General features: G+C 39.1%; 2 protein-coding genes and 2 long non-coding RNA genes across 5 annotated transcripts in view; 1 reads left to right on the forward strand and 3 right to left on the reverse strand.

Moving 5' to 3' along the window:
- Positions 1-1,886: 1,886 nt before the first annotated feature.
- LOC124288618 lies at positions 1,887-2,201 on the reverse strand. The gene is made up of 2 exons (XR_006901495.1): positions 2,149-2,201; positions 1,887-2,001 (listed from the first exon to the last, which is right to left on the reverse strand). It is a non-coding gene; the product is annotated as an uncharacterized LOC124288618 (long non-coding RNA).
- Positions 2,202-3,915: 1,714 nt separating this feature from the next.
- The window catches only part of LOC124288614 (sulfotransferase 1C2A-like), a 32,087-nt gene continuing 17,331 nt past the window's right edge, over positions 3,916-18,671 (reverse strand). Inside the window, exons 1-6 of one of the 2 annotated variants that reach the window (XM_046725171.1) lie at positions 7,816-7,930; positions 7,399-7,597; positions 6,137-6,458; positions 5,441-5,544; positions 4,945-5,107; positions 3,916-4,569 (exon numbers count right to left, since the gene is read on the reverse strand). In XM_046725171.1, coding sequence (XP_046581127.1) covers positions 4,436-4,569; positions 4,945-5,107; positions 5,441-5,544; positions 6,137-6,272 — 537 coding nt within the window. In that variant the 5' untranslated portion in view covers positions 6,273-6,458; positions 7,399-7,597; positions 7,816-7,930 and the 3' untranslated portion in view covers positions 3,916-4,435. Of the gene's footprint in view, positions 4,570-4,944; positions 5,108-5,440; positions 5,545-6,136; positions 6,459-7,398; positions 7,598-7,815; positions 7,931-18,671 lie in introns of those variants that run through there. The other variant, XM_046725172.1, reaches the window with a different exon arrangement.
- LOC124288617 lies at positions 6,467-8,864 on the forward strand. The gene is made up of 3 exons (XR_006901494.1): positions 6,467-6,646; positions 8,479-8,480; positions 8,853-8,864. It is a non-coding gene; the product is annotated as an uncharacterized LOC124288617 (long non-coding RNA).
- LOC124288622 (sulfotransferase 6B1-like) lies at positions 13,243-18,487 on the reverse strand. Its single transcript, XM_046725175.1, has 6 exons — positions 18,452-18,487; positions 17,881-18,079; positions 16,806-17,037; positions 14,747-15,089; positions 13,589-13,751; positions 13,243-13,358 (listed from the first exon to the last, which is right to left on the reverse strand). The coding sequence occupies exons 1-6, from the start codon at positions 18,485-18,487 to the stop codon at positions 13,243-13,245; spliced, it is 1,089 nt and encodes a 362-aa protein (XP_046581131.1).

Here is an 18,671-nt window from a genome sequence, read left to right on the forward strand (position 1 = left end):
TATTTATCTGAGTTGTATGAGTGTACAAATGACAAGAGAGAGAGAGAGAGTAGATAATAGAGAATATATTGTATACTTATGAGAGCTCATTGTTTTCAGAACTCCATGATCCATACTTCCTTGTGTTTGGGAACAAATGGTGTTGGGAGACCTCCCACAGTAGACTTGTTCTTTGACCTGTGAACCACCACCCATTTAGTTTTCTTATCATTTAATGTAAAATGGCTTTTGTGAGTGAGTGAGTGAGTTGAGTTTTACGCTGCACTCAGCAATATTCCAGCTATATGGCGGCGGTCTGTAAATAATCGAGTCTGGACCAGACAATCCAGTGATCAACAGCATGAGCATCGATCTGCGCAATTGGGAACCGTTGACATGTGTCAACCAAGTCAGCGAGCCTGACCACCCGATCCCGTTAGTCGCCTTTTACGACAAGCATAGTCGCCTTTTATAGCAAGCATGGGTTGCTGAAGGGCTATTCTACCCCGGACCTTCATGGGTTTTGTTACAATTTATAACTCCTGGTAGCAAAATTGCTACATCAGTACAACTTCTATTAATTTGAAAAAATCATTTCCAAGAATCTCTAAAAAAAAACTAAACCTGACAGAATAACAACAATCTTCCATTGTTTCGCAGGACAATGTCAAACAATTTGATGTCAGGAGTGAATGTTGATGGGCAAAACGGCAAGTTTTCTTTTAAGAATACAAGGTTGCATTCAATCATCTCTGGTAAGTTAATTACCAAGTGCAGCATATTCATCATGACCATAGCAAATAATATATGACAGTAAAGCATCGTCAAATTCATCCTAATTCATAGTCTAATTGAATAATCAACTTGCAATTGAGGATTTTCTTTGAAAATGTTTAAGAAAACTTCCATTCCTTCGGTTGAAAATATAAATTGTTTACACTTTTCGTCATATTTTGTATTGATGCTGTTCATATGTTCACATGCCAAGTTACAGCAGTGAAATGAACCTTTCAAGTGATTGATTAAACAAATACTTGAATCATTTAAGACAATATATCTTCCATATAACTTATTCATGTATTTAAATATAAAATTTCAGAATGTGTCCTATCTCATGGGAATGAGATGGGAATGCATCCGAAGCAAATTTCAAGAAAGAGTTAGGGACGTTTCTGAAGTATCCACCTGACCGCCAGGCAGGGAGTGGCAGAAAGAAGAGGAGCTGATAATTGTGTTTTTGGAGTTGTAATTGTGTTGAAAAATCTGAACTGTGGTATTGCAATTGGTGGCGTAAATGTCACTTTGATGCTATATGCAGATGATATTGTGTTATTAGCACAACAGAGATCACCTACAGACTATGTCATGTGTGATGTTTTACATTATGCATTAAACCACGTTTCTCTGTGTGCGTGTGTGTTCATAAAGATTTCATGAAAAGTGACTTGTTTTATGTGCTGTTTTAAGGTATAGTTCCTGGTCATCTTGGATCCCTTTCATGGTGAAAGTAATTGCATTGTGTTTATTCAGGGGTCTGTCTAATAGCTGAAATTCAGACAAAATGTCTTCTCGGGACAATTTCCACCTTTTCAAGGTAACAATACAACAGTAAATAGTTTTTCTTAATTTGAATTACTCTTTTCTTCTTACTTGAATTATACGTCCAACTGACATAAAACTTAAATGAACATTATATTGAATGTGGAATTTTAACCAGGCTATTTTATCAGGCAAATATTTTTACTGCAATTTTCTGTTTGAACACTGTTTATTGCAGGTAGCTTTTTGGGTATTTTAGCTGGATGCAGGAGTTTGGTGCTACTTTAGTGTAGTTTAAAGATGAAGTGCGAGTCTATTTACAGGAAAGCGTAATACCTACCAGACACAACCACGGAACAACCCATTTCCAACGTTAATAATACGTCAAACTTCAACGTTGATTCCACGTCGGATACCTACGTCAAAAAAACGTTCATATACAACCACGAAACAACCCATTTTCAACGTTAACAATATGTCACACTTCAACGTTGATTCCACGTCAGATATCTACGCTTTCAAAAACCTTTTTCATGATAATAGGTACAACTTCAACGTTGATTCCACGTCGGATATAGGTCAAAAACGTTCATATACAACCACGGAACTTCAACGTTAACAATATGTCACACTTCAACGTTGATTCCACGTCGGATATCTACGTCTAAAAAACTTTCATATACCACCTTTTTTCCACGTTGATAATCGGTTAAACTTCAACGTTGATTCCACGTCAAAAAAACTTTCATATACAACCTATTTTCAATCTATTTTCAACGTTGAGGATCAACCTATTCTCAACGTTGAAACAACGTTGATGTGCCTGCTGGGTTGTTTCATCAAGGTTACAACATTCAAGGCCTCAGTAAAGCTTTCAAGACCTTTGTGGTAGACATGTGGAGGACATTTCGAAATTCGATGCATAAGTGAGAAGAATGATGTCCGATGCAATTCCCTATGTTGACTTATACCATTAATATTTCGCATATGTTTATGACGGGTGGGGCAGAACATGCTCACCTGATCACCTGGTATCATCACTATTTAAAAGTGGTTCTTAAACACATGCTCTGTGATCGTATCGCATGGTGACAATCACTGTAATGCTGCTGAAACAAATATCTGCTCATGATATACTCACAATTGTACAATCGATCCTGATATTCCTTATGAATGTGGAAAGTGTATTTTTGTCGTTTCTATTTTGATGTTTTGCTTCAGACTTTTATCAGTCGTTATAGTATGTGATAGGGAAATAAATATTTTTAAGATCTGTATGGACGTTTGGGTGGGGTTATAGTTAGTTAGTCGAGACAAATCAATATCTGGGTCTGGCGTTTTATCATTAATCCTAAAGATGTAGCGAGCTTTCCATTAAGACAATGTCTGAGCGCAAGGCAATTTTGGTTCTATTTGTTTCGGGGCGTTGGGGTAGCATAATGGTTAAAGCGTTCGCTCGTCACGCTGAAGACCCGGGTTCGGTTCCTCACATGGGTACATTGTGAGAAGCCCATTTCGGGAGTCCCCGCCGTGATATTGCTGGAATATTGCTAAAAATCCAATATCAGTTAACAATTCCGAGCCAACGTGCCATCAAGAATAAAGTCATAAAAAGTATTATCAAACAAACACAGCTACAACCAGAGTTTCGTAAAAATTACAAACGTATTAATTGGATGGGGGAATGTCATTGTTCTGTGACATTTGATCGCGTAACATTTACTTTATCAAATACTCACTCGCAACGGTGTACATTCAGGAAAGTTCCTTGCACTTGTTTCACAGAAGTGAATAGGAACAGGCCACCGTTATACCACCGCTACACGAAGCTTGCGAACCCACTGCGGCCGATTTTTGCATCTCGGTCGCATTCACTTGCGCACACTTGCACTGAGATCGTTGTTTGGTCTTAGGAAGCTCGCCAAACTCGCCGAAAGGATCTCCCTCACTCGCACTCGATCGCCATCAGTCGCAGAGGGTTCTGAGAGGGTATGAAACGGTTCCATACACTCGCACAACTTATGCAACCGAGGGCTCAATCGCTATTTCGGTCGCAGTGTGCTCGGATCGGTCGCAGAGGGATCCTGGTGCAGTCGCATGTCGGTTGCATGAACTCGCAACTTGATCGCACTCACTCGCACTGCATTTGCGCGATTCTTTCACTTGCGACCAAAGTGCGCGATCTGTGTCAAGCGCACTAAGACCCAGCCGGAGCACTGTAGTGGGATCGCACAGTTGGCCTGGTGTAACCGGAAAGTCAAAATGTGTTAAAATCGGTCGCAAAACTCTGCGACAGGCTGCGATCGAACTGGTCCCAGTGATCGCGCTCGGTAGTATGCTGGTCGAGGCTTGGTGGAACGGGGGCCTCAGGTCAGTTATTTAAAAAAAAAACACCCCTGACACTTAGCTATTTTTTATTTCACTGGAATACTGGTTCATTGGGTTTGAATCCTCTGGTTATTTCGCTGGAGTAACGTCTCCCTGGTTATGCCTCTGGTTATTTCACTAGAATACAATCCAGTGGCACAAGAACTGATATGCAGTGTTAGGACAACATTTCATTTTCGGGTGTGGGGAACGATTGCACTCTCCACAAACACCTGCTGTCATCATTGATTTTCAGTGATCAATTCATATGCTTTTCATTGTACGCGCAACAGAATATATTTTGGTGGATACCGACGATCATGTTCATGTTCGTCAACCATTCTGAACCAACCTTTAAGTGTTAAGTTTATTTTTGTGATTTCTCATGTTTCTATCTGAAAAAGTCGCGAATTAGACCAGGTCAGAGATCAGGTCTAGAGTCAAGATATTCATCGTGTATAATAGGAGAAGTGATGATTCCTGTTACAGGAATACAAAAAATAAATGTTTTATCCACACACAAAATTCTATCTGTATTCTGCGTGAGTGATTAGAGCGTGTTGTCGATCTTCGTCCTGGCATAACGTTCATAGAATCTTGACCCGGCCATCTTCTCCTCGTACACATGGTAGTACTCCTCCAGCATCTCATCCGTGAACCAGTTCCTCCAGTCTCCAACGACACCTTAAGAATAACGTTACCACAACTCAAATCGTCACCTCATTATCATTCATTATACGATCAAATTAAATACGTGCAACGGAAACTGGCAACAACACAGTACTTCTTACATCCTCCCTACAAAGATGCTTTCCTTGCATTTCAGCGTTCACCTGGTCGGTAATCTTATTTACTTGATATCAACTTAAAAGTTACACCGTGTGATGTGTTAATCACACTTATTGCATTTAAGTTTTCCATCTGACTCTTAACAGCAATCCTCAGCAATGATTTCTATTTCCAATATGATAATACACAATCAGTCACAAATAATATAGAAACAATTAGTTGGTTATCTGCATTTTTCACGATTTTCAACGATTGGTTTAATCAAAATACCTTTCCTGTACAAAAAGTTTTTCCCATCAGCTTTTACTGTGTACTTGTCCTTGTCATCTTTCATCCTTGCAAAGGTACACTTCTCTGCAATAGCACGACACAATTCCTCATTTCTCTCAAGCCCAATAAAATCAGAGAGAGCTCTCACTTCTGCTGCAGGATCCTTTTAGAAACACAAATTGGGTAACCCTGTTAACATAAGTCTCATACTTATTTCATACACATTATCTCTGGCTTTCACATGTGATAAAGTGAAAAGGAAACACAAGTAAGGACAGTAAAATTATGATCATGCTCATACATACATGTACTCCATGCGACCACCCGAGAGGCACTCAAAAAAGACACCTTTTGCAGAGGTGTAAGATGTGTGTTCGCGGCAAAACGTGATTTCTGTGTTAGCCAGAACCACGCGCTAGAATATGCTTTAGGCAAATCACTTGAAACCAAAGGGATGCGTCGCGAAATGGACACATGGTGTCATTAATACAGGTACCTTCAGTGTTTCCTCGTAAACTTGGAAGTGCACTTCAATGTCAGGATTCTCTTCAAAGAATGTTTCTGCATCACGCAGGTGTTCAAAAATACCGTTGCACTCAACTGAAATGTTCCAAACGAAGATACATTTAATAATCCCTCACAAGGAGCATAATGGCATAAGCCTGGAAACCAAAGAAGCGTGTGTTGCGATGGTTTTGAAACCTGACAAATTTCCCCAGAGGGATGATAGATCTCATTGTTAAAAGTATCTATGTTATCATAAATATACCCATCGTGTGTTCATTTGACCCGGTTCCCTTTAAGGAGGAGGCTTGTATGGCTAAGACCTGAAAGGCGCCGGAGATGCGTCCAAGGAGAGTGTTAATGCTTGACACTGTACCAAGTTTGAGTGATCGTCTTACTCCACAATAACATATTTAGAAGTCGCACTAAACGTGAGCAACACGATCGTTTTTCACAGCCCATGCAACGCTGATTTTTCAAAAGCACACCCATCCGTGATTAAACATATAAGGGTTTTTTTAGATTTCGAAGCGCTTTACTCTGGTTTTCAACACATGCATTACATAGGACAACATGCATGAAATAGCTCTCGACTACAAAGATACCAACTAATCTTATTTTGGTTGAATAACAATCCATGGACAATTATCTGTTTCCATGAAAATATATTCTCTATGGACATATGTACCTTTCCCATTGCAGAAAAGGTCTAGAAAATCTTTGAATGTGCCCTGGTAGCCAGTCACCCCCCTGCATCCATATATAAACAGTACACAGAGACTGCAACATCTTTTGGGTCTCTTAGATTGTAGATTATCCTGCATTTCTTTTCTCTCAACTGCGTTGGTCCACGAGAAAGTTGGAAGTGGGTGTTGATGATTCGTGGGAGGGGAGACTACTCAGTTCATCATTCTTTGTTAATTCTAGTTGAATCTTTTCCTTGTATGTGGGTATGGTGTCGGCAGTTCCATTAAGCAACATTCCAACCATTTCAAACGTCCAGTGTGTTCCTGTACAGTATCAAATGAACTTTATCACGTTAATACTTAGTGTACATGTTTTATATGGGTACACCTATAGAGAATGCACAACTCGTTCTCGTCAGATTCCATTTTAAAATGATCCATAATCGGAAATATCGTCTATAGGAAAGATTATTAATGATTGTCGATATGGAAAGTGTGTTATCGATAATATCGTATATTAACATTTGTGATAATTTTCGTGTACACAATTAGGACACTATTCATAGTGTGCTTGTAAATTGTGTTCACGATGCTGCTTTGTTTATATTCCAGGCACAAACATGTCACAGTGATGTGCAATATATCCACAATCTTTCAGACATTTTGCATTTATGCTCACAGTCACGTCTCCAATATTTCTAGATAATTGATCGATTGTTAGTTAACGATTATCGATCCATATGAGCCATATCGATAGTAAGCCCCTGCCCCACCATTTACACTACTTTACACGGTATGAATCCCACAGAAACGAAGATCAGATGGTAAATGTGCAAGTTACGTAAAAATGAGTGAGTGCGTAAATATTGCTTTGCGCATTAACATTTTGTTAAGATATTAGGGACACTGAAGACCAATCACCTTAAAGGTGGCTCTAACTGACACAGAAAGAAACCATGCCTTCCAGAATTTTGAGGCACTTTACTTAATGAGAGGATCTTCTAACGATTTAAAAGATATTCGACTTAAGATAGATAATCCTGAGAAATGATTCATGTCAGCAAGTAACAGTGCAGGGAATTCACTCTGTTGAAAGGGATCTGTAGTACGTATACATATGAGCGTGAGTTAAAATGACAGCATAAAATATCCACAAATCACTATGATTGTCGGACTGAAATCTCCATAACCTTTCTCGATGGTTTCATTAAAGAGTTTAGATGAAGATATGAGTCTCTCCATATTTCACCCTACTCTCACTGACCGGTTCTCGGGTAGGCAGCTAGATATATATCTTCCTTCCGAAGCTGAACGTCTTTAAGCTGCTCTAAAACCTCTCGTTTGTATGCGTTGGTGTACAGGATATCCTCAAACATCTGTAGCTGCAGTGAGTTTCCTCGCTTGTCAGTCACAAAGACACTTTCTTGGTCCTTCTCGTCAATCTCAAAATCGTCTTCTCCGAACTACAAATCAATAAAGAATACACCACGGACGCTGCATACTGTTGTGCCTTCAACAATTACGCCCTGATAAAAGTATCCACTTCAAATTCACCAGTTCACTTACCACAGAATACATGTAAATGTTTTCACTGATAATGCCGAAGTTAAGTACACAAAATATCTTACTGAATTTCAGTAAATATACAACAAGTAAAATATCAAAGTAATGTATCACTTACAGTTATTGTAGGCTTCGACATGGTTCTGGTCGTGTCTAGCGCATGTAGGTTATGAAATACTAGGCGTGCGATGCTCCTCACGTCTGTACTTTGGTTAACAGTGTCAGCAACGTTCGCAAAGTTCTATTAAAAGAACTGTGCTAAGATACCCACATTGGATCGTGTGGTTGATTACTTAAGCAGTGTATAAAACATGTACTGTGGCACTGTAGCTCACCTACATATGTAGTCATCATTTTTACATCTCCATTGTTCAAATGTATAGCAACTACTGACCACTAATTGGTACGGTAATCGTTTTTCTTCTGGGTTAATACTGAGTGAAACGTAATACATTTAATTTGAAAAATCTATTGAACTAAACAAAGTAACATTTCACAGTAAGTTCAGGACCCTTCAGTTTGGCAAATTCAGAGGAGACGTTTCCTCACGAAATTTACTTTTTGAGAAAATTCAGACATCCATAAATAAATTGCTCAGTGATTTCAGCTTCTCGTGTTAGGAAATTTGACGAGGAAGATTTTAGCAGCTTGGTTACAATTAAGGCTGTCTCGTTAAACGAGACATACTCCCCCAAAACTTGAAAAATATGTTTATTATGCAGTGATGTTATGGGTATCCTCAAATGATAATGATAAATAGAAAGGCTTTTTGGAACGAGAGCCGTAGGTGCCGAGGGTTGTCTCAATGACAATGATTTCAGGCAAGTGGTCACTCTAAAATAGCTCGGGGAGGGAAGATTGCTGTTCCTGAAAACCCTTTCTCTCTTCTTCACGCACGTAGCTTCATTCTTTGTCAGTCACAGAAACAATGTACCGGTCCTTTCCAGCAAATATGTAAACCTTCCCTTCACATTACATATCAACAAAGTTTACACTCGAAATGTACTGTACTGTCTTTGAAAGTTTTGCTCTGATGAAATAATCCGACTTAAATGTATTTCCTACAGTTATCGTAGAATTGAACATGTGAATGTAGGTTATGATAAGATAGACGTGATCTCCCTTGCACCATAGATAATAATATTACTTGAAAAGATATCAGCTTTGTTATAGAACATTGACATTAGTTCATGTGTTTCTTATGCTCAGCTCCAAATGTGGTAGGGACTGGACGTGTGTAGACAAACATATACAGGAGTGCTAATACATGGCGCTGCAGTTTTTCACGATATGCTGTCACCAATTTCAAAATGAAGTTGAACTGAAGTGAGTTAACAAATTCCGACGTCATCTTGCGAAAAAAAACACATTCCAGGATTCAGCTTCCTCTGTTAATTTCAGAAGAGATGTTCACAACGAAATTATGTATTTTGTGATACTAAATAATGTTGTCTGAGTATCAATATTTGTCAGCTGAAAATGAAAAATCACACGCTAGCATACAGACAATGAACACTTTTATATAAAGAAACACAGTCGTGTTGGGAGGGTTACCATATTTGAAAAGCGTATCATAAAGAGACCACACAATATCTTATCGTGAAACATATGTTTGTCACTTAGGTGACCTAAGATGATCAGGTCACCCGTGCACCTGGAACTAAATGGAGTATTGAGCCTAGGTTGTGCATGATTATTATGTTCCATTACCGATTCATAGAAGGATGACTTTTCAGCAACCTATCCGACACACATTTTTGTTAGTTCGTACCTCCAATGAATATACCGTACAGAGGTTTTGTACGTTCAACACTTTCACCTTTAAAACAAGAGGTAGACAACCATGTTTTATACGCTTCAATTTTACTGCATCACTTTATGCTTTCATTCCACATCAGACTGGCATAAATACTCTAAAGGGAAACGCATAAGACAATTTTAGAAGAGTTAATTGTTTTAGTTTCAATGGTAAATGGGGCGGTTGTGTAGTCTAGTGGTTAAGGCGTTGGCTCGTCACGCCGAAGACCCGGGTTCGAATCCCCACCTGGGCACAATGAGTGAAGCCCATTTTTGGTGTCACCCGCCGAGATATTGCTGGAATAATGCTAAAACAGGCGTAAAACCAAACTCAGTCAGTTCAATGGTAAATAGGTGAAAATTCACACGTCTATAGAGTTCGCCAACACAACAGCAGCACAACACAATGGCACCGCCTCAGCACAGGCTGGATACGTCGACGAAGCTGCTCTTGCGGAATTCTTCCCACACTCTTCCAGCAATGCGATGGCCAGTTGTGGACGTGTCCGAGGCGTGCTTTGACGGTGACGTACAAGTAGCGTTGTCATGCTGGAACAACTCCCTCTCTCGGTCTATAATCGGAAGTATGTGTCGTGTAAGGACTTCGTTGATGTACCGATTTGCTGTCAAATTACCCTGAACTACCACTAAATCAGATCTTTGTGTGCTGGGTATCGAACCCCACACCGTGAATCTATGGAACTGACGACTGGAATTAGGGTCAAAACGTTCAAACGTAAACACGCTGTCTTCCATCTCGCCGGTGACGAAGAAATTGTGATTCATTGCCTCCAGTTTCTAAGGTTCCAGTTCTGGAGTCTACGACACCACAGCAAACGATTACGCGAGTGGAAGTCTCTCAAAACAGGGGCCACTACTGGGCTTCTTAGTTGAAGCCCCACTTAACGCAATCGATTCCTGACAGTTTGGTCGGAAACTCTTCCCAAACCAGGGATGTGTTGTACAGTCCCCACGGCTGTGGGAAGATGATGTGGCCAGACGGTCTCTTCTCGAGTGATCTTGGGTTGAAATGGTCTGCAGGAAACGATCCCAAAAGGCGACCTGTTTTGCTCTGATGGATGTTGAAATGTCGGGCAACTGCAGACTGCGACTCCCCAGCTTCCAGGTAAATACGAATGACAAAATTAAACACAACGATTGCCTTTTAATAGTGATCGATACCGCATGGTTTTCTGCATACTTGCACGTGCATTTTGCTTGGCAAGTTTTCGCGAATATTTCTTCAAACGCTTCTAAAACAGGGGAAAAAGTTAAAATAGCATCGTTTTGGCACTGAAGCTGTTTTCAATCACACACAGGTGACGTTTTGGAAAGAAATAGTACACTTGTATTGTTTTTGCCGCAGCAGTGGTCGCTGTGGTTTCATACCTAAAGAGCCGATGTCTTTATGCTATGTATTATCTTTCATGTGTGTATCTGAGGTGGGGTTTTATTCCTTAATCAACGTTTACAGCCTTTGGTTTTCAGCCTAATTCCTAATAACTTTTTGCTGATAAATGTACATGTTGGCATTGCTATGCATGCACGTATACACAGTATACAGATTCATCCTGCACTGTACTTCTGGTTGTCCGTCCATTGGCGGGGCGGTAACCTAACATTGATATCAATCACCGTATGTTCTGGGTGTGGCTCAATTATTCACGCACTGCCTTCGTGTAGCTGTAGCAAGCCACATCCAGAGTGTAACAACAACAAAACCAAAAACACTTTAAAAACCTTTGGGGCACCTTCAGGGCGCCAATTATGAGCTTGACAAATCTTGAAAATTGACAAAAAGACAACAGTTGTTATCTCGTAAAACTCTTTATATTCTCTTTAGAAATACACATTGTGCACATAAAAGCATACAAAATCAACGGTTGAACCTCTTTGATTGGACATTGATCTACTGCCCTAAAATAACTATAGACTTCCATGTCGAAAATCTGAGCATGTACAATCATGTGATGTGTGTAAAATGATGAAGCTTGCTACAAGTCTTTTTTTCATGTAAGGACCATGTTCTGAAAAATATGAGAGCTTTCAATTATTAACATCGAACAAAGAGACCTCCCTCATCTGATGCACGGATTATGACACTCGTTTTTTGAACGCATTAGAAGACATGTCATATGACAGAACATGTGACGATCACCCAAAATCTCTGTTAATGAAAATGTGTTCAGGAACATGTTCGACCAATAGTATGATGTTGATGTAACACAACCATGTAATCATCGTTGTCAATTGTTCCAGCTCTGGAGAATGTAAGGATAAAACAATATCATCAATGTTCTAACACCAACGGCGAAATATACATCTAAAGACAACGGGCGCAGTCCTTATTCTCGAGGACAGCCAAGAAGAACGTTTTGGGAGTGAACAAAACGACGATACACTGGTGTATGGTCTTGTTGGGGAGAGATTGTATTCAAGTTACCCTTTTTGTGCTACATAATGTGTCTCCAATAATAAAATGTTTTTACAAATGGTCACAGAAATATATGGACATATTTTGGCATAACATCCGAACATTACGATACATCTGAAAATGTAAAAGAGAACTGACCGAAAAGAAACCCGAAAGGTCAGATATATACCCAATAGCAAACGTTAGTTTGATCAACACATTTATTTATAATATTATAAATAAGAACATTTTAATAACGCATTTTAATATTCTTTATAATGCACTTTATCCATAACCCTTGTTTTGCAAGCCTTTTTCGTGGTTTCAAAGCATAAAACGTGCCCTTTAAAAAGTGTGGCTTTAAACCTCGAATCATTGTCACCCAAATGATTGTTAGAAGACGACGGGTACGAAAAAAGAAAATGAAGGAAGGCGAGCCATAGGAATGCTTGACCCCAGTGCAACGTTGAACAGCAGTTTAACCTGCACGGGAACTCAATATGCCGCTTGTGGAGACGTTATCACCAAAACACCGTCGTTGTCGACCGCCCCCAAAGTGACCGCCCACCTGTAACTACCCCACGCAATAATCGTTGGATTCAAAGCACTTATCTGGGCCCAAGATTCCAACCAGCCACACTGACAGCCCGATCAGTTCTTGGTATCGACAGGATATCGCCAGGACCATTCGCTGGCGTCTTGCTGCATGATACGTTCCAGATGACCTTCCAGACGAAACATTCTGACATTACATCACCAACGTCTACGATTGCAGTGGCGCAGACAACATCTCCGTCGGAAAGCACGGGCGCAGAACGGTTCAGGAATTGTCTTCCAGCAGGACAATGCCAGACGTGTCGCCAGAGGGTGCTTCAGCAGTTCTTGTCACAGCAAAATGTTAACATCCTTCCCTTCCTTTGCTAAATCCCCAGATCTGTCAATGTCGAACACGTCGCGAAATGGAGAGGAGTTTGAGACGTTGATCAAATCCCAAAGACATTCTTCAGGAACTCCGCCAAGTGCTTCCACATATGGAATGCCATTCCACAAGACTTCTTGCCACGTTTGATTGGCTCCATGAGGTGCAAGTATCAAGCGTGCATCGGTGCTCATGGTGGACGTACACGTTATTAACTGAATTTCATTTTGACCATTTTGACGCTCACTATGACCTCACTAGTACGTATCAGCCAGGACAGTTTAAAATGTGCCATTTACAATTCTATTGTGGAATGATTTTATTAAACAAAGTCTCTTCATAAAAATGTCAGTTTGTTAATTCACATACCTAACTCAAGCCAATCACACTAACTTTGCCTTTGAGTGTATTACTGTTTACTCCTTGAATATGTAGCGTAGAATCTGGACCCCGCCATCTTTTTCTTCGTACACTCTGTAGTACTCTTCTAACATCTGGTCGTTGAACCAGTTCTTCCAGTCACCAACAACTCCTGAGGTATGTGATTTTTAAACATCGTCATAGTAATAGAAGTTCTCGAAAGTACTCGTGTGTTATCAGAAAACACATTATAGTGCACTTCTTTTAAAGATTACTCTTTAACAAACGTTGTGCTTACATACTTGTGAATGATTATTTTTTGGAATATTTGATTTACGTCATTTATTGTGATCCTCCTTAAACAGTTGGTTTTATTTGATAAGTCAGTATTCATTAAATTACCTTTTCTGTACAGAAAGTGTTCTCCGTCCACTTTTATTGCAAAGGGTTCCTTGTCGATTTTCATTGTGGAAAAGCTGCATTTCTTTGCAATTGCTCGGCACAGATCATCGTTTCTGTAAAGTCCAAGAAAGTCGGACAGTGCTTGTACAGCACGTACAGGATCCTAAGAACAGAAGGTAAAAGTCATACCCTGGTCCTCAAATGTGCAAAAGTATGTCTTACCATTAGTTTGTCAGCGGTATCTTGTAGATATAGACAGGGTTTTGTTTTCTTTTGTGAATACTTACACATCTTGGTTGTCTTGTTAGCCTCGTGTTAATCCAATCATAACCCGGATTGGCAAGAGTCAGTGTTAATATAATACAGTAAAACAATAAAACAAATGAAAATGTGTAAACCTTTACCATCGGTCTCATTCCACTTAGCATTCGTAATGCTCCTCCAACCGTATGCTGATGCTTAAGTAAAGAAATTTACTTTTGATCCATCTGAGTAGTTAGCACAAGGATCATTTGTGGAATTAGGCTGTCTACCTTGATGGTTTCTTCATAACTTTGAAAGTGCACTGGGACTTCAGGATGGTCAGTGAAATATTTCTCAGCGTCTCTCCAGTGTTCAAATATGCCATTACTGTCGACTGAAACATATCAAAATCACCATGATCCACCTCAAGGTTGCCCACCTTTGAGTGCTGGTAACTCATAGCTCATAGCTGCAAACCTTTAAATTTATTACTCATCTGAGAGAGTTTTTAGATATATTTCCTGAAACTGTTTGAAAGTTTAAATGCTTAACTTATCATTGTAGAACCTCCAGTTTTTGATGGAATTATAGAAATAAAATATTAACAAAAAACTTTTTGGAAGAAAACATTTATTTCTCATACATGTAGTATAACATAAAATCAAACAAGATCTCCAGATCTGTCCCATCAGTTGTATTGTTGTCACCTAACCATGTCCTTGACGTCAAAATTGGCTCTCTCAACAGAGCGCCGGCTTTGTGGATGGCTAGGCTTACCGTGAACTATTACAAGATCTGGCCACATTTGCTTCAGATCGGCAATTACCTGGGCAGTAAACGCTGATCCGTTGTCACTCTGGAGAACGCAAATGGAGCTCCAAACAAAAGGAAAATATCCAATAACTGGTAAACAACCTCAGCAGCACGCTTGGACGTAAGGGCACGAAGAACACAGAACTTAGTTAGGTGATCTTGATAAACCATGATGAACTTGAACTGTCCTTGGCTCATTGACTGCATGTCTATGAGATCAACTTGGCATCTGGAATTGAAGTTCTTGCTGACAATAGGCTTAACAACAGTGCCTTTCGTAGTTGGTCTCTTTATCTTGCGTTGGCACTCCGCACACATGTTCTTGAAGAGAGCATCTTGGGTCATCTTAGCATATTTCTTGGAGCTTATTTCACCATCACTTCTCTCCACCATGACCAGTCGCCAAATGGGCTCGCTGGATAACATCAAATGCCTCTTTTCTATGCTGACAGAGTAGACTGGAGCTTCATCAACTTTTGTACATCCCTACACTATATAATTTCATACTTCTTCAGGATGTAATACTGCAGAGGGTCTTCTTGGAAGTGTTAGTAGCATCAATAATTTCACTCCAGTATTTTAATGTTTATAGATCTTTAGGGACCAGGACTATCTTGATGTTTTCATAGGTCTTGTACAGGGACTGTCTAAAGTTCTCTTCAAGCTCTATTTTGCAAATGTGACTATCATTGCAGAAACAACTATTTTATATCCTGGTTGATATTATTGTGATCAAATGTTGTCATCCGAGATGTTGTTACTACAATCATTAAGTTGTTTTATATTAACAAGCTAAAAGTTATATTTTTACATCAAGGTGTTACACACAAAAACGAAAACATCACATACTCATCGAAAGTGAGTGGGAGATCTTTGACTACTTCATCCGAGATGTTGTTACTACAATCATTAAGTTGTTTTATCTAAACAAGATAAAAGTTATATTTTTAAAGGTAAAAGGTGTCACACACAAACACAAAAACAAAACTTTCATACAGTTTCAGGGAATATGTCTAAAAAATCTCTCCTGAAACCAGGGAATATGTATAATTCCTGAAAATTTTTAGGTATTATGTATATTCGGAGTGAATCAGACATTACACATATAACCTGACATTTTCAAGGATTATGCATATTCCCTGGTTATACATATTCCTGTAACATATACACATGGACTTATTGTCGTCTAATGGCTGCAATAATGCTGATGCGACGTTAGAATTAACTAAATAGCTCACTTTGTCATTTGGAAATAGCAGGGACAATTAAGTTAAAGACACAGAGAACTGATTTAACTTACGCATTGTGCAATCAACCTAGGACGAACTAATTCACATGATTTCCACTTGGCCTCTCGCAAAATCTATCACATTTCTCAAATGTCTATCATTATAGTATGCATTGATCAGTGTAGTGTTTCTGCCCTCTTCCCAATATCGATGCGTAGACACCAGAAATGAGCTTTACTCGTTTTATCCATCTGAGTAGTTAAACCTAGGCTTTGGAAGGTTCCTAGCACATATTTTAAACTTCACAGATCCCAGTGTGCATTATGTATGCTGTTTCCTTTTCTCCTTGATAGCTTATTGTTTGACGTTGCACTGTGTAATTTTGCATATACAGTGGCCTGTTAATAAATAAGTCCAGAACACATTTGGCATATGATGACATGCTGAACCCGTTAGTTACACCTTACGACAAAGGATGCTTGGCTGAAGGTCATTTTGATTATCAATGTTTTATAGATGACCTTGCAATATCAAGAATTCTGAAGGATTTGCGTGTTTTTGTATATTTCTGGGGCCAAAAGCTTTGTAGATCTTTCATAAAAAAGTGATGAGTATTGTCGTCAATATACTCTTTTCACATCATTAGGAGAATTGGTGATAAAACGATTTTTTATTTTATCTTCCGCGGTCACATGGTATCAACTAGAAATAAGTATTGTTTGATTTCGGAGAAATTGCGGCACTATGGTAAAAAGTGCATGCAAAAACATCTCGATTGCTTGTTTTTGTTAACAAAACCTGTGTTTTAAAAAGGAAAAGCCTTAAGGGTTACGAAAGTGTCAAACCTGTTCCATCCATGAAAGGTGAAGGAAATCCTCAAATCTCCATTATATGTACCAAAGGGAAACGCTCTGTTATAATAGATTTTGTACATAGAGACGGCAACATCCTTTGGGTCACGCAGGGTGTAGATGACTTTGCACTTGAGAGCTGTAACATCATTTGGAGAGTCGGACAGCTTCATGTGAGAGTTGACGATGCGTGGTGATGGCAGCTGTGCAAGTTCATCATGAGGAGTTAACTCCATGAGATCCCTGGCTTTCTGGATGGTTTCAGCTTTACCATTAAGAAGCATGCTCATCATTTCAAATGTCCAGTTTGTCCCTTTGGAAAAGAAAAATAAAGACTAAACTGTCAAAACCAGCTGACATATAGTATTAAAGACTAGAACATAACTTCCATTATTACATTATAGATTCCTCATTGGCCCGACACCTAGTTTTATAGTACTTATGTTAGTTTGTAAACATTGCAGTGTATATCGGCAGAACACTGACTAAAACAGAATATTGTCAAACAATGTGCAATAGGTACAGATAATTTTACTTGGTAGTTCAATGAAACGCACATTTTACATAGAGCTTTTCATTCAAGGTTCATTCAAGGTTTCGCAATCAATGTCCTGGTCAAGTCATTCCTGAAATATTATGGTAAATGTTAAGAGTAATATACTACTTGTTACACAATTATTTGTCTACATGGCATTTTGGGCACTTCATACATCAGTGACAAACATGGCAAATATATGGATGACAACTTAATTATTTGTTTCACACGACGTTTCTGGGCTAGTTTGTGTCCCTTCTTCAGGGGGTCAATGCCTTTGAAGAATTTCATGAAGTAGGTCCAGTTCACTAATTTTGAACCTTTCAAGATCAACTGTATCACAAGAGCTTGATAATGTGCCATAAACACATGCTGATGACATAATCACAATCGCACAATAGACTCTGCTTTTACTGACGATATGTGGTGAATGACGATTAGATTTATTGTCTCTATGACGCGTCTATGTTTAGTGGCAGCTAAAGCTAGATTAGCAAAAAATCCTTCCATCATTTCAGTGTTGCATTCTTATAATTTTCACAACTATTTCTCTACCAACTCCAAATGGATTCTGTTTTTACAGGTAATCAATTAATTGCTCGATATCTGGTGTCAATTTACCTGTACGAGCATATCCGGAGAAGTATATGTCATCTGGTCTCATGTTGAAACCTTTGATTTGTTGAAGTATTTCGATTTTAAACAATGGCGAGTAGCGTCCCCCTTGGAATATCTGAAAGGTTAGGTTTTGGCCGCTTCGATCTGTTACTTTAACAATGTGCTGCCCGCTGTAATCCACGTCCAGCGTCTTCCCAGATACCTAGCATAGGAAACAGGTGTTCGATTATATCCTTCATGTAATTATTGCAAAACACATCCCATATTAGGAATGTTTAATAGTGCCCTTATGCAGTACCTAAATTAGAACCTGTCAAAATGAAAACCTATGTTTACACTTTCAATATGTTTGTTATTACAAGTCTCATCAATGTATACTTTGTTCAATGCTGTGCTCATTTTCACTCATTATCATTTCATACCAGTCAGGACATATAGGACGACTCCGGAACTGCATTCCAACTGATACATGAGATCACAGCAATTATTGTTTTGAAGACAGGAGGGGAGCTTCAGAAAAATGAACTGGGAAGCAAAGGTATTGTAATGAGAAACTTAGCTTCAATGTACTTACAGTCCATGTGCTCTCTTCACTCTTAGCGTCATCCATGTTTGTACTGTGATGCTTGGATTGTCCACAGTCCTGTCACTATCTTTGCTACAGTATAACGATATAGTGAAATGTTGCTGTCATGCGTAAGGCGTTACCGTGTTTCTTCTCATATAGGTGTCTCCCCAAATTTAACATTAATACACAACTACCTTGAAATTCATTCACTTTGAATGCGTTGAGA

Source organism: Haliotis rubra, unplaced genomic scaffold (assembly GCF_003918875.1).
Source record: "Haliotis rubra isolate DU_JTF1 unplaced genomic scaffold, ASM391887v1 Scf421, whole genome shotgun sequence".
In the NCBI taxonomy this organism is placed as follows: Eukaryota; Metazoa; Mollusca; class Gastropoda; order Lepetellida; family Haliotidae; genus Haliotis; species Haliotis rubra.